Below are 16,325 nucleotides of genomic sequence, written 5' to 3' on the forward strand. Positions count from 1 at the left end.
ACTATGACGTTTTTTATGACTTTTTTTGCCCGAAAAAAACGCCATACTATACTATGACGTTTTTTATGACATTTTGAGGTCGAAAAAAATTTTGACTTTTTTTGCCCGAAAAAAACGGCATACTATACTATGACGTTTTTTATGACATTTTGAGGTCCAAAAAATGTTCGACTTTTTTTGCCCGAAAAAAACGGCATACTATACTATGACGTTTTTTATGACATTTTGAGGTCCAAAAAATGTTCGACTTTCTTTGCCCGAAAAAAACGGCATACTATACTATGACGTTTTTTATGACATTTTGAGGCCGAAAAAATTTTTGACTTTTTTTGCCCGAAAAAAACGGCATACTATACTATGACGTTTTTTATGACATTTTGAGATCGAAAAAATTTTTGACTTTTTTTGCCCGAAAAAAACGGCATACTATACTATGACGTTTTTTATGACATTTTGAGGTCCAAAAAATGTTCGACTTTTTTTGCCCGAAAAAAACGGCATACTATACTATGACGTTTTTTATGACATTTTGAGGTCCAAAAAATGTTCGACTCTCTTTGCCCGAAAAAAACGGCATACTATACTATGACGTTTTTTATGACTTTTTTTGCCCGAAAAAAACGGCATACTATACTATGACGTTTTTAATGACATTTTGAGGTCGAAAAAAATTTTGACTTTTTTTGCCCGAAAAAAAACGGCATACTATACTATGACGTTTTTTAAGACATTTTGAGGTCGAAAAAATGTTCGACTTTTTTTGCCCGAAAAAAACGCCACACCATACTATGACGTTTTTTATGACTTTTTTTGCCCGAAAAAAACGCCATACTATACTATGACGTTTTTTATGACATTTTGAGGTCGAAAAAAATTTTGACTTTTTTTGCCCGAAAAAAACGGCATACTATACTATGATGTTTTTTATGACTTTTTTTGCCCGAAAAAAACGCCATACTATACTATGACGTTTTTTATGACATTTTGAGGTCGAAAAAAATGTTGACTTTTTTTGCCCGAAAAAAACGGCATACTATACTATGACGTTTTTTATGACATTTTGAGGTCGAAAAAATGTTCGACTTTTTTTGCCCGAAAAAAACGGCATACTATACTATGATGTTTTTTATGACTTTTTGAGGTCGAAAATAACGCCATACTATACTATGCCGTTTTTTATGACATTTTGAGGTCGAAAAAATTTTGACTTTTTTTGCCCGAAAAAAACGGCATACTATACTATGACGTTTTTTATGACATTTTGAGGTCGAAAAAATTTTGACTTTTTTTGCCCGAAAAAAACGGCATACTATACTATGATGTTTTTTATGACTTTTTGAGGTCGAAAAAAACGCCATACTATACTATGCCGTTTTTTATGACATTTTGAGGTCGAAAAAATTTTTGACTTGTTTTGCCCGAAAAAAACGGCATACTATACTATTACGTTTTTTATGACTTTTTGAGGTTGAAAAAAACGCCATACTATACTATGCCGTTTTTTATGACATTTTGAGGTCGAAAAAATTTTGACTTTTTTTGCCCGAAAAAAACGGCATACTATACTATGACGTTTTTTTATGACATTTTGAGGTCCAAAAAATGTTCGACTTTTTTTGCCCGAAAAAAACGGCATACTATACTATGATGTTTTTTATGACTTTTTGAGGTCGAAAATAACGCCATACTATACTATGCCGTTTTTTAAGACATTTTGAGGCCGAAAATTTTTTTGACTTTTTTTGCCCGAAAAAAACGGCATACTATACTATGACGTTTTTTATGACATTTTGAGGTCCAAAAAATGTTCGACTTTTTTTGCCCGAAAAAAACGGCATACTATACTATGACGTTTTTTATGACATTTTGAGGTCCAAAAAATGTTCGACTCTCTTTGCCCGAAAAAAACGGCATACTATACTATGACGTTTTTTATGACTTTTTTTGCCCGAAAAAAACGCCATACTATACTATGACGTTTTTTATGACATTTTGAGGTCGAAAAAAATTTTGACTTTTTTTGCCCGAAAAAAACGGCATACTATACTATGACGTTTTTTATGACATTGAGGTCGAAAAAAATTTTGACTTTTTTTGCCCGAAAAAAACGGCATACTATACTATGACGTTTTTTATGACTTTTTTTGCCCGAAAAAAACGCCATACTATACTATGACGTTTTTTATGACATTTTGAGGTCGAAAAAAATGTTGACTTTTTTTGCCCGAAAAAAACGGCATACTATACTATGACGTTTTTTATGACATTTTGAGGTCGAAAAAATGTTCGACTTTTTTTGCCCGAAAAAAACGGCATACTATACTATGATGTTTTTTATCACTTTTTGAGGTCGAAAATAACGCCATACTATACTATGCCGTTTTTTATGACATTTTGAGGTCGAAAAAAATGTTGACTTTTTTTGCCCGAAAAAAACGGCATACTATACTATGACGTTTTTTATGACATTTTGAGGTCGAAAAAATGTTCGACTTTTTTTGCCCGAAAAAAACGGCATACTATACTATGATGTTTTTTATGACTTTTTGAGGTCGAAAATAACGCCATACTATACTATGCCGTTTTTTATGACATTTTGAGGTCGAAAAAATTTTGACTTTTTTTGCCCGAAAAAAACGGCATACTATACTATGACGTTTTTTATGACATTTTGAGGTCGAAAAAATTTTGACTTTTTTTGCCCGAAAAAAACGGCATACTATACTATGATGTTTTTTATGACTTTTTGAGGTCGAAAAAAACGCCATACTATACTATGCCGTTTTTTATGACATTTTGAGGTCGAAAAAATTTTTGACTTGTTTTGCCCGAAAAAAACGGCATACTATACTATTACGTTTTTTATGACTTTTTGAGGTTGAAAAAAACGCCATACTATACTATGCCGTTTTTTATGACATTTTGAGGTCGAAAAAATTTTGACTTTTTTTGCCCGAAAAAAACGGCATACTATACTATGACGTTTTTTTATGACATTTTGAGGTCCAAAAAATGTTCGACTTTTTTTGCCCGAAAAAAACGGCATACTATACTATGATGTTTTTTATGACTTTTTGAGGTCGAAAATAACGCCATACTATACTATGCCGTTTTTTATGACATTTTGAGGTCGAAAAAATTTTGACTTTTTTTGCCCGAAAAAAACGGCATACTATACTATGACGTTTTTTAAGACATTTTGAGGCCGAAAATTTTTTTGACTTTTTTTGCCCGAAAAAAACGGCATACTATACTATGACGTTTTTTATGACATTTTGAGGTCCAAAAAATGTTCGACTTTTTTTGCCCGAAAAAAACGGCATACTATACTATGACGTTTTTTATGACATTTTGAGGTCCAAAAAATGTTCGACTCTCTTTGCCCGAAAAAAACGGCATACTATACTATGACGTTTTTTATGACTTTTTTTGCCCGAAAAAAACGCCATACTATACTATGACGTTTTTTATGACATTTTGAGGTCGAAAAAAATTTTGACTTTTTTTGCCCGAAAAAAACGGCATACTATACTATGACGTTTTTTATGACATTTTGAGGTCGAAAAAAATTTTGACTTTTTTTGCCCGAAAAAAACGGCATACTATACTATGACGTTTTTTATGACTTTTTTTGCCCGAAAAAAACGCCATACTATACTATGACGTTTTTTATGACATTTTGAGGTCGAAAAAAATTTTGACTTTTTTTGCCCGAAAAAAACGGCATACTATACTATGACGTTTTTTATGACATTTTGAGGTCGAAAAAATGTTCGACTTTTTTTGCCCGAAAAAAACGGCATACTATACTATGATGTTTTTTATGACTTTTTGAGGTCGAAAATAACGCCATACTATACTATGCCGTTTTTTATGACATTTTGAGGTCGAAAAAATTTTGACTTTTTTTGCCCGAAAAAAACGCCATACTATACTATGACGTTTTTTATGACATTTTGAGGTCGAAAAAATTTTGACTTTTTTTGCCCGAAAAAAACGGCATACTATACTATGACGTTTTTTAAGACATTTTGAGGTCGAAAATTTTTTTGACTTTTTTTGCCCGAAAAAAACGGCATACTATACTATGACGTTTTTTATGACATTTTGAGGTCGAAAAAATTTTTGACTTTTTTTCCCCGAAAAAAACGCCATACTATACTATGACGTTTTTTATGACATTTTGAGGTTGAAAACAATTTTGTCTTTTTTTGCCCGAAAAAAACGGCATACTATACTATGACGTTTTTTATGACATTTTGAGGTCGAAAAAATTTTTGACTTTTTTTGTCCGAAAAAAACGCCATACTATACTCTGACGTTTTTTATGACATTTTGAGGTTGAAAAAATTTTTGACTTTTTTTGCCCGAAAAAAACGGCATACTATACTATGACGTTTTTTATGACATTTTGAGGTCGAAAAACTGTTCGACTTTTTTTGCCCGAAAAAAACGGCATACTATACTATGACGTTTTTTATGACTTTTTTTGCCCGAAAAAAACGGCATACTATACTATGACGTTTTTTATGACATTTTGAGGTCGAAAAAATGTTCGACTTTTTTTGCCCGAAAAAAACGGCATACTATACTATGACGTTTTTTATAACTTTTTTTGCCCGAAAAAAACGCCATACTATACTATGCCGTTTTTTATGACATTTTGAGGTCGAAAAAATTTTGACTTTTTTTGCCCGAAAAAAACGGCATACTATACTATGACGTTTTTTATGACATTTTGAGGTCCAAAAAATGTTCGACTTTTTTTGCCCGAAAAAAACGGCATACTATACTATGATGTTTTTTATGACTTTTTGAGGTCGAAAATAACGCCATACTATACTATGCCGTTTTTTATGACATTTTGAGGCCGAAAAAATTTTGACTTTTTTTGCCCGAAAAAAACGGCATACTATACTATGACGTTTTTTATGACATTTTGAGGTCGAAAAAATGTTCGACTTTTTTTGCCCGAAAAAAACGCCATACTATACTATGACGTTTTTTATGACATTTTGAGGTCGAAAAAAATTTTGACTTTTTTTGCCCGAAAAAAACGGCATACTATACTATGACGTTTTTTAAGACATTTTGAGGTCGAAAAAATGTTCGACTTTTTTTGCCCGAAAAAAACGGCATACTATACTATGACGTTTTTTATGACTTTTTGAGGTTGAAAAAAACGCCATACTATACTATGCCGTTTTTTATGACATTTTGAGGTCGAAAAAATTTTGACTTTTTTTGCCCGAAAAAAACGGCATACTATACTATGACGTTTTTTATGACATTTTGAGGTCCAAAAAATGTTCGACTTTTTTTGCCCGAAAAAAACGGCATACTATACTAAGATGTTTTTTATGACTTTTTGAGGTCGAAAATAACGCCATACTATACTATGCCGTTTTTTATGACATTTTGAGGTCGAAAAAATTTTGACTTTTTTTGCCCGAAAAAAACGGCATACTATACTATGACGTTTTTTATGACATTTTGAGGTCGAAAAAATTTTGACTTTTTTTGCCCGAAAAAAACGGCATACTATACTATGACGTTTTTTAAGACATTTTGAGGCCGAAAATTTTTTTGACTTTTTTTGCCCGAAAAAAACGGCATACTATACTATGACGTTTTTTATGACATTTTGAGGTTGAAAACAATTTTGTCTTTTTTTGCCCGAAAAAAACGGCATACTATACTATGACGTTTTTTATGACATTTTGAAGTCGAAAAAATTTTTGACTTTTTTTGCCCGAAAAAAACGCCATACTATACTCTGACGTTTTTTATGACATTTTGAGGTTGAAAAAATTTTTGACTTTTTTTGCCCGAAAAAAACGGCATACTATACTATGACGTTTTTTATGACTTTTTGAGGTCGAAAAAAACGGCATACTATACTATGACGTTTTTTATGACATTTTGAGGTCGAAAAAATTTTTGACTTTTTTTGCCCGAAAAAAACGGCATACTATACTATGACGTTTTTTATGACTTTTTTTGCCCGAAAAAAAACGGCATACTATACTATGACGTTTTTTAAAACATTTTGAGGTCGAAAAAAAATTTGACTTTTTTTGCCCGAAAAAAACGGCATACTATACTATGACGTTTTTTATGACTTTTTGAGGTCCAAAAAATGTTCGGCTTTTTTTGCCCGAAAAAAACGGCATACTATACTATGCCGTTTTTTATGACATTTTGAGGTCCAAAAAATGTTCGACTTTTTTTGCCCGAAAAAAACGGCATACTATACTATGACGTTTTTTATGACTTTTTTTGCCCGAAAAAAACGGCATACTATACTATGACGTTTTTTATGACATTTTGAGGTCGAAAAAATTTTTGACTTTTTTTGCCCGAAAAAAACGGCATACTATACTATGACGTTTTTTATGACATTTTGAGGTCGAAAAAATTTTTGACTTTTTTTCCCCGAAAAAAACGGCATACTATACTATGACGTTTTTTATGACATTTTGAGGTCCAAAAAATGTTCGACTTTTTTTGCCCGAAAAAAACGGCATACTATACTATGACGTTTTTTATGACTTTTTTTGCCCGAAAAAAACGGCATACTATACTATGACGTTTTTTATGACATTTTGAGGTCGAAAAAAATTGACTTTTTTTGCCCGAAAAAACGGCATACTATACTATGACGTTTTTTAAGACATTTTGAGGTCGAAAAAATGTTCGAATTTTTTTGCCCGAAAAAAACGGCATACTATACTATGACGTTTTTTAAGACATTTTGAGGCCGAAAAAATGTTTGACTTTTTTTGCCCGAAAAAAAACGGCATACTATACTATGACGTTTTTTATGACATTTTTTGCCCGAAAAAAACGCCATACTATACTATGACGTTTTTTATGACATTTTGAGGTCGAAAAAATTTTGACTTTTTTTGCCCGAAAAAAACGGCATACTATACTATGACGTTTTTTATGACATTTTCAGGTCGAAAAATTTTTTGACTTTTTTTGCCCGAAAAAAACGGCATACTATACTATGCCGTTTTTTATGACATTTTGAGGTCCAAAAAATGTTCGACTTTCTTTGCCCGAAAAAAACGGCATACTATACTATGCCGTTTTTTATGACATTTTGAGGTCCAAAAAATGTTCGACTTTCTTTGCCCGAAAAAAACGGCATACTATACTATGACGTTTTTTATGACATTTTCAGGTCGAAAAAAATTTTGACTTTTTTTGCCCGAAAAAAACGGCATACTATACTATGACGTTTTTTATGACATTTTGAGGTCGAAAAATTTTTTGACTTGTTTTGCCCGAAAAAAACGGCATACTATACTATGACGTTTTTATTACTTTTTGAGGTCGAAAAAATTTTTGACTTTTTTTGCCCGAAAAAAACGGCATACTATACTATGACGTTTTTTAAGACATTTTGAGGCCGAAAAAATTTTTGACTTTTTTTGCCCGAAAAAAACGGCATACTATACTATGACGTTTTTTATGACTTTTTTTGCCCGAAAAAAACGGCATACTATACTATGACGTTTTTTAAAACATTTTGAGGTCGAAAAAAAATTTGACTTTTTTTGCCCGAAAAAAACGGCATACTATACTATGACGTTTTTTATGACTTTTTGAGGTCCAAAAAATGTTCTGCTTTTTTTGCCCGAAAAAAACGGCATACTATACTATGCCGTTTTTTATGACATTTTGAGGTCCAAAAAATGTTCGACTTTTTTTGCCCGAAAAAAACGGCATACTATACTATGACGTTTTTTATGACTTTTTTTGCCCGAAAAAAACGGCATACTATACTATGACGTTTTTTATGACATTTTGAGGTCGAAAAAAATTGACTTTTTTTGCCCGAAAAAACGGCATACTATACTATGACGTTTTTTAAGACATTTTGAGGTCGAAAAAATGTTCGAATTTTTTTGCCCGAAAAAAACGGCATACTATACTATGACGTTTTTTAAGACATTTTGAGGCCGAAAAAATGTTTGACTTTTTTTGCCCGAAAAAAAACGGCATACTATACTATGACGTTTTTTATGACATTTTTTGCCCGAAAAAAACGCCATACTATACTATGACGTTTTTTATGACATTTTGAGGTCGAAAAAATTTTGACTTTTTTTGCCCGAAAAAAACGGCATACTATACTATGACGTTTTTTATGACATTTTCAGGTCGAAAAATTTTTTGACTTTTTTTGCCCGAAAAAAACGGCATACTATACTATGCCGTTTTTTATGACATTTTGAGGTCCAAAAAATGTTCGACTTTCTTTGCCCGAAAAAAACGGCATACTATACTATGCCGTTTTTTATGACATTTTGAGGTCCAAAAAATGTTCGACTTTCTTTGCCCGAAAAAAACGGCATACTATACTATGACGTTTTTTATGACATTTTCAGGTCGAAAAAAATTTTGACTTTTTTTGCCCGAAAAAAACGGCATACTATACTATGACGTTTTTTATGACATTTTGAGGTCGAAAAATTTTTTGACTTGTTTTGCCCGAAAAAAACGGCATACTATACTATGACGTTTTTATTACTTTTTGAGGTCGAAAAAATTTTTGACTTTTTTTGCCCGAAAAAAACGGCATACTATACTATGACGTTTTTTAAGACATTTTGAGGCCGAAAAAATTTTTGACTTTTTTTGCCCGAAAAAAACGGCATACTATACTATGACGTTTTTTATGACTTTTTTTGCCCGAAAAAAACGGCATACTATACTATGACGTTTTTTAAAACATTTTGAGGTCGAAAAAAAATTTGACTTTTTTTGCCCGAAAAAAACGGCATACTATACTATGACGTTTTTTATGACTTTTTGAGGTCCAAAAAATGTTCTGCTTTTTTTGCCCGAAAAAAACGGCATACTATACTATGCCGTTTTTTATGACATTTTGAGGTCCAAAAAATGTTCGACTTTTTTTGCCCGAAAAAAACGGCATACTATACTATGACGTTTTTTATGACTTTTTTTGCCCGAAAAAAACGGCATACTATACTATGACGTTTTTTATGACATTTTGAGGTCGAAAAAATTTTTGACTTTTTTTGCCCGAAAAAAACGGCATACTATACTATGACGTTTTTTATGACATTTTGAGGTCGAAAAAATTTTTGACTTTTTTTGCCCGAAAAAAACGGCATACTATACTATGACGTTTTTTATGACATTTTGAGGTCCAAAAAATGTTCGACTTTTTTTGCCCGAAAAAAACGGCATACTATACTATGACGTTTTTTATGACTTTTTTTGCCCGAAAAAAACGGCATACTATACTATGACGTTTTTTATGACATTTTGAGGTCGAAAAAATGTTCGACTTTTTTTGCCCGAAAAAAACGGCATACTATACTATGACGTTTTTTATAACTTTTTTTTGCCCGAAAAAAACGCCATACTATACTATGCCGTTTTTTATGACATTTTGAGGTCGAAAAAATTTTGACTTTTTTTGCCCGAAAAAAACGGCATACTATACTATGACGTTTTTTATGACATTTTGAGGCCGAAAAAATTTTTGACTTTTTTTGCCCAAAAAAAACGGCATACTATACTATGACGTTTTTTATGAAATTTTGAGGTCGAAAAATTTTTTGACTTTTTTTGCCCGAAAAAAACGGCATACTATACTATGACGTTTTTTATGACATTTTGAGGTCGAAAAAAATTGACTTTTTTTGCCCGAAAAAACGGCATACTATACTATGACGTTTTTTAAGACATTTTGAGGTCGAAAAAATGTTCGAATTTTTTTGCCCGAAAAAAACGGCATACTATACTATGGCGTTTTTTATGACATTTTGAGGTCCAAAAAATGTTCGACTTTCTTTGCCCGAAAAAAACGGCATACTATACTATGCCGTTTTTTATGACATTTTGAGGTCCAAAAAATGTTCGACTTTCTTTGCCCGAAAAAAACGGCATACTATACTATGACGTTTTTTATGACATTTTCAGGTCGAAAAAAATTTTGACTTTTTTTGCCCGAAAAAAACGGCATACTATACTATGACGTTTTTTATGACATTTTGAGGTCGAAAAAATTTTTGGCTTGTTTTGCCCGAAAAAAACGGCATACTATACTATGACGTTTTTTATTACTTTTTGAGGTCGAAAAAATTTTTGACTTTTTTTGCCTGAAAAAAACGGCATACTATACTATGACGTTTTTTATAACTTTTTTTGCCCGAAAAAAACGCCATACTATACTATGCCGTTTTTTATGACATTTTGAGGTCGAAAAAATTTTGACTTTTTTTGCCCGAAAAAAACGGCATACTATACTATGACGTTTTTTATGACATTTTGAGGTCCAAAAAATGTTCGACTTTTTTTGTCCGATTTTAAAGCCTTACTATACTATGACGTTTTTTATGACATTTTGAGGTCCAAAAATTTTTTGACTTTTTTTGCCCCAAAAAAACGGCATACTATACTATGACATTTTTTATGACATTTTGAGTTCGAAAAAATTTTTGACTTTTTTTGCCCGAAAAAAACGGCATACTATACTATGACGTTTTTTATGACATTTTGAGGTCGAAAAAATTTTTGACTTGTTTTGCCCGAAAAAAACGGCATACTATACTATGATGTTTTTTAAGACATTTTGAGGTCGAAAAAATTTTTGACTTTTTTTGCCCGAAAAAAACGGCATACTATACTATGACGTTTTTTATGACTTTTTTTTGCCCGAAAAAAACGCCATACTATACTATGACGTTTTTTATGACATTTTGAGGTCGAAAAGACTTTTGACTTTTTTTGCCCGAAAAAAACGCCATACTATAATATGACGTTTTTTATGACATTTTGAGGTCCAAAAAATGTTCGACTTTTTTTGTCCGATTTTAAAGCCTTACTATACTATGACGTTTTTTATGACATTTTGAGGTCGAAAAAATTTTAGTCATTTTTTGCCCGAAAAAAAAACGCCATACTATACTATGACGTTTTTAATGACATTTTGAGGTCGAAAAAATTTTTGACTTTTTTTGCCCCCAAAAAACGGCATACTATACTATGACGTTTTTTATGACATTTTGAGGTCGAAATTTTTTTTGACTTTTTTTGTCCGATTTTAAAGCCTTACTATACTATGACGTTTTTTGACATTTTGAGGTCGAAAAAATTTTAGACATTTTTTGCCCGAAAAAAACGGCATACTATACTATGACGTTTTTTATGACATTTTGACACCTTACTATACTATGACATTTTTTAAGACTTTTTGAGGCCATACTAAAGTCTGACTTTTTTGGCCCATTTTGACACCTTAGTATACTATGACCTTTTTTTATGAATTTGTGGCTATACTAAAGTATGACTTATTTTTGGCCCATTTTGACGCCTTACTATACTATGATGTTTTTTGGCATATTTTGAGGCCATATTAAAGTATGACTTTTTTATGACATTTTTATGTCTTACTATACTGACCTTTTTATGCCTTACTACACACGTCATTTATATACCCTTCTGAAAAGATGTCTGTCCAACATGCTCTGGCTCTTGACCCAAGCCTGTTGCATTCTATTTATAATAAAGTCTGCTTACCCAGTGGTGTAGGGTATGTTGATGCCTCCCAGGTTGATGCTCTCGCAGCCCACTATGAAGAGCGTGGAAAAGCAGAGAAGAGACACCCCGCTGCAGATCATGGCCAGCTTGGCTGACTCTCTGGCACCAAGCTTCAGCTTCTTGATGATATAGCCCCCCAACACAATGCCCACCCCGGCACTGGGTACAATAATCACTCCTGTGAGAGAGATCAGAGAAAAGAAGAACATCAGAAGTGTTGCAAACAGCACAGAAATAGGGTAGCTAATTTGTGCACTGAATAACTTGCTGTAAAGCATGACCGAGGGGCAAGAAGCATCTGATCTACAGTATTTCACACTGCATAGCAACATGAATAACATATGAACATCATGCCATTATATCCAAGATTGTATAGTGTTGGACACAAATGCCTGAAAAAGAAACGCCAGTGTGAATTCCCCCACAAAACAAGAATATCTTCAAAGAAAAAAAAAGGAACAAGAATATGCTTTGCTGTATCAGTGTGACCAAGCTATGCTGGAGGCCACCAGTGAGTCATTTCAGGCTGTGGCAGTACAGAGCATGTGCTCTCAGTCCGCTAGAGCTAGTCTAATTGACAGCATGAAGAAAGGCAAAGGCGGGATGGACCAGGCGCTAAGTGTCATCGTGCAGGAGCGAAGGCCCGGGGACGCTCTACATGGCAGCTCCGAGCTCCACCACAGGCACTTACAGCCGGGAAGCGAGCAAGATGGGGTCAGTCAGCAGGGGTGGAGGGTTGTCAAAGATGGAGGATCAACAGAGAAGTGATCCAAGTACACAGAAATGTCATCTGGCTTCTCCCTCTCTCTATGTACGTGTGTGTGTGTGTGTGTGTGTGTGTGCGTGCGTGCGTGTGTGTGTGTGTAACACAGATCAAGAGAAAAGCAGAGAGAGGGCAAAAGACAGATAGAAAAAGTGTCTCTTTGAGCACACTCAGTGAGAGCTAAGCATCATATCATCCTGTAAGTGCATGCTTCTGTGCTTAAACCGTGCACTTTCTGCAGGATTAAACATATACAAAGCCAAACCAGATATCATATCATAGTGACATAAGGAGCACACGAACACATACACACACAGTGTCATGTTAAATGCTGTATGAATGACTTACATGTATTTTATTAGGATTAATAGCTATCTGGATTAATGTAATGATTTTTTTTACTGTGATATGGTAAGTGCAGGCATGTCAATGCTAATGTACTACTAAGATCCTACAGCAAATGACTCAAACTTGACGACATAAGCCACACAACCTTTGTGTGGCTCATGACTGTCAACTGAGTCAGAAGAAAAGAACAAAGAAATAAGAGGAAAATAATAAAAAGAAAGTGCCTCATTGAAAGGAACAGTGGCTGAGAGAAGGAGAGCCACCAAAGTGGGAAAAAAAAAGTCAGAGAAACAGGCAGAGAGCAACAACAGCAGCAGCATGGGGGAAACTGCAGCTGGGGGAGGAGTGTGATATGTTACAGTGCTATTTCTGTAGCAACATCTAATGAGAATGTAGCAGTGGCAGCTCTTTAACTGAGCATGATACTGGCTCAACAAGGTGGTAATTTGTGAGATTTCTGTTTATTTTATTTTGACATCTTTGGTGCTATATTGCTTCATTGTTTTTGTGGTTTGCTCCCTTGCTATGATGAATTTATATACCCCTCTTGACTTCTCAGCCTTTGTGGCTATCACTGCTAATTCTAGATACCCAGTTCAGTTCTGTTCTTCTGGCAAAGCACTGCCAGAAACAGAAAACACATAATTTCCTGAGCATCTGAGAACTTTTCTCAAAAGAAGACCAAACTAACACTCTGGAAATAAGAGTAAAAACAGCAGAAAAATTTTCATGAACTGAATCAGCATTAAGAATCAGTCCATTAGCAATTCAAGTTGAGTTCTCTTAGCCGGTTCCATTTTGAATTTAGTAAAATACCCCCATTTGTAAAGTGAGACTATCCTTACCACAGTGGCTATGAGTGACAGAAGTAGGATAATGCTAAATGCTCATACTGCTCAGTGTTTGGCTAAAAAACTATGTAATATGTAATAGAACAATGAACAGTAACTAGCAATAATATTAATTAGCAAAGAGAAAAGTACGCAACATTTACTGTAAGTAGCCATTTAGCTGAATACCAAATACCTAATTTCCATGGGAATGGACTAAGAATTGCTGAAAGCTAAACCTACATGCACTGAACACTAAAATTAGATATAAAAAAAAGATGGTATCAAAACCAAACTTTATCAAACACTAACCCTATTGGTCTGACCAGAGAATATCAAAACACTATTCATGTGCATAAAAAAAAGATCATTACTTCACACATGCAAAAGCACTGGCCTCATCTTCCGGTCACTCTTAAAAAAAAAGTCGCTCACAATCATCAGGGAAATGTCACAGTTGGTCAGTCCATCTGGGACCACTGTGCTCTCATCAACAGGAGTGCCCTCTCCTCTTCCTCCTCCTCCTCCTCCTCTCCAACCATCACCACATCCCAGTAGCTTGGCATCATTTAGGTTGCCATGGCAACTGCACCACCCGTTTGCCCTTACCCTTGTATCCTGGCAACAGGCAGATGAGATGAGGCAATGGAATTGTGTATGTGGGGGTGTGTTTATGTATGTGTGTCTAGAAATGGCCATATGTTAGTCGGCACAATACTTGGACACACACACAACCACACATACCCCCCCCCACCATACACACACACACCTTTTTTGCTTTCAAAACCATAATTGAGTTTTCAATCACTCCATCCTGTAATAATCCTGATACCAGATTAGTTGTGTATTAGCACCACTGGTTCAGACATGAGTGAAGGATTAGACTGGTTCTTTGTACCCTACATATGTGGTGCACAATTACAGGCAGAGCAGAGGGAAAGTGTGTGTGTGTGTGTGTGTGTGTGTGACCATGATAAACGTGTCTCCTACAGTCAATAGAGACTTGTGTGTTACAGTCAGGGGATGTAATAGAAGCTTATCACTAAATCAAAGTCTGCCATGCTCCATGACTCATAGTGCTGCCCTCCAACCGTGAATCACTGTGCGCACGTGGAAAGGTGAGAAAAAAATGTGAGCTGAACCTGGTACAGACTAATGGTGCATTTATTGTACTGTTAAGGATCAGGTCACACTGAATAAACATAAAGGAAGAAGAAAGCAACATTTCATTGCTACTGCTGTTACTTAACATGCAAGCTATGAATTGAATTCTCACAATAATATATTTACTGTTTTTAGTAGTTAGATACACTTAGTAAAGATTTTTTTTAATGCTGTAGAGCAGGGTGATGAATTCTTATTAACTTTTCGCTTAGGGCAATTTTGCCTGACTGATCTGACATTTCAGACCTTTTCCAGGACAGTTCAATTATGAAAATGAAAACGCAACTAAACACAATTTCTTCTGTTAGGTATGCTCATTTTAAATCACACCATATGTCTAATGTGTCTTCCTCAAGGATGGAATGTCATGGCAGAGCTTACAGATGAAGACAGTCATCTGTCCTCAAACAACCAATTTTTACCCTCATGGATTGCTGCCATTCTCTTAAAGAACTATTTGGTCTCATTTTAAATGGTGACACATTTAGTTAATTAATCAATTAATTGAAAATCAAAATTGATGAAAATCAATTATGATGATGGCTAAATCATTTATCAGGCAAAAATCCCAAACAATTTCTGGTTCTAGCTTATCCATTTTGTATCACTGTAAATTGAATATCACTGGGTTTAGGACAGTTTGTCAGACAATAAGAGCACTTTGAAGACATCGTCTTTAGCCCTGGAAAATTGTAATGAGCTTTTTTTTTTTTTTTTTTTTTGTAATAAACTTTTTGCTAATATTTTTCAAAACAAAGCAATTCGAAATAACATATAATAGAAATAACAGAAAAATGGAAGGCTAATTAAATGTATTAGTTGCATTGCTCATTGTTTTGTTTATTCATTTCATTCACCTCGACTCTTTTAGTTTTACAAGCAGATATATGGCACCATCATATTCTACTGCATTGTTATCAACGGAAAATTTCATTTTACTTTATTGCTCTGAGAATGTTGTAAAGAATCCCTCATCACAGGCTCCCACACATCCTTGACAGTGGCCCATAGGGGACAATGACTACACTGACTCAAATTATGTTTGACTGCTGTAGAACAGGATGAAGCTTCATAACACGCAGCAGTGGAGGAGTGAAGCATTTCACACCTGATGGCCATAATGATGCAGAGGTAGCACCATGCTTAAAAGAAAAGCGTAACGAGAGGAGACTTACCGGTGTATATGCTGGCGTTGGAGGCTGGGATGCCAAACTGTGACTCGATAAATTTGGGAATGAAGGTTATGAAGGCGGTGACAATGGCACACTCTGCCGTGTAGGACAGGCTGACAAACAGGAAGGTCATGTTGCTCAGGATCCTCAGCGCTGCCTTGGGGAGGTCTGGGGAAGGATACAAGACAAGACAGAGTGTTTCATTACTGTGGTGCTGTAATTAACACACAATCAGTCTCTTAATTTGGCTCTCACTCACTCCCACTCAAACTGAACTCGATGGAATCATCAGAAGAAGAATCATTACTGGAAAACTGTAATTAAGAAAAGACAGAATAAGCTGTGTCTGTAACCCAAATAAAGCTTATATAATAATAACCTCAGGCAGTAATAGAGTAAAGTTAACACCATCTTTAAATGTCTTTGAAACACACACATAAATACACAGTCTCACATTCAAACATG

The 16,325-nt window shown here is 34.2% G+C and overlaps 1 protein-coding gene across 1 annotated transcript in view; it reads right to left on the reverse strand.

The window, feature by feature from the left end:
* LOC121200218 (solute carrier organic anion transporter family member 5A1) overlaps positions 1–16,325 on the reverse strand; it is a 74,742-nt gene that overhangs the window by 34,043 nt on the left and 24,374 nt on the right. The window contains exons 5-6 of the mRNA XM_041065362.1: positions 15,864–16,028; positions 11,563–11,761 (exon numbers count right to left, since the gene is read on the reverse strand). Coding sequence (XP_040921296.1) covers positions 11,563–11,761; positions 15,864–16,028 — 364 coding nt within the window. The remainder of the gene's footprint in view (positions 1–11,562; positions 11,762–15,863; positions 16,029–16,325) is intronic.

Source organism: Toxotes jaculatrix, chromosome 20 (genome assembly GCF_017976425.1).
Source record: "Toxotes jaculatrix isolate fToxJac2 chromosome 20, fToxJac2.pri, whole genome shotgun sequence".
NCBI classification, from domain to species: Eukaryota; Metazoa; Chordata; class Actinopteri; family Toxotidae; genus Toxotes; species Toxotes jaculatrix.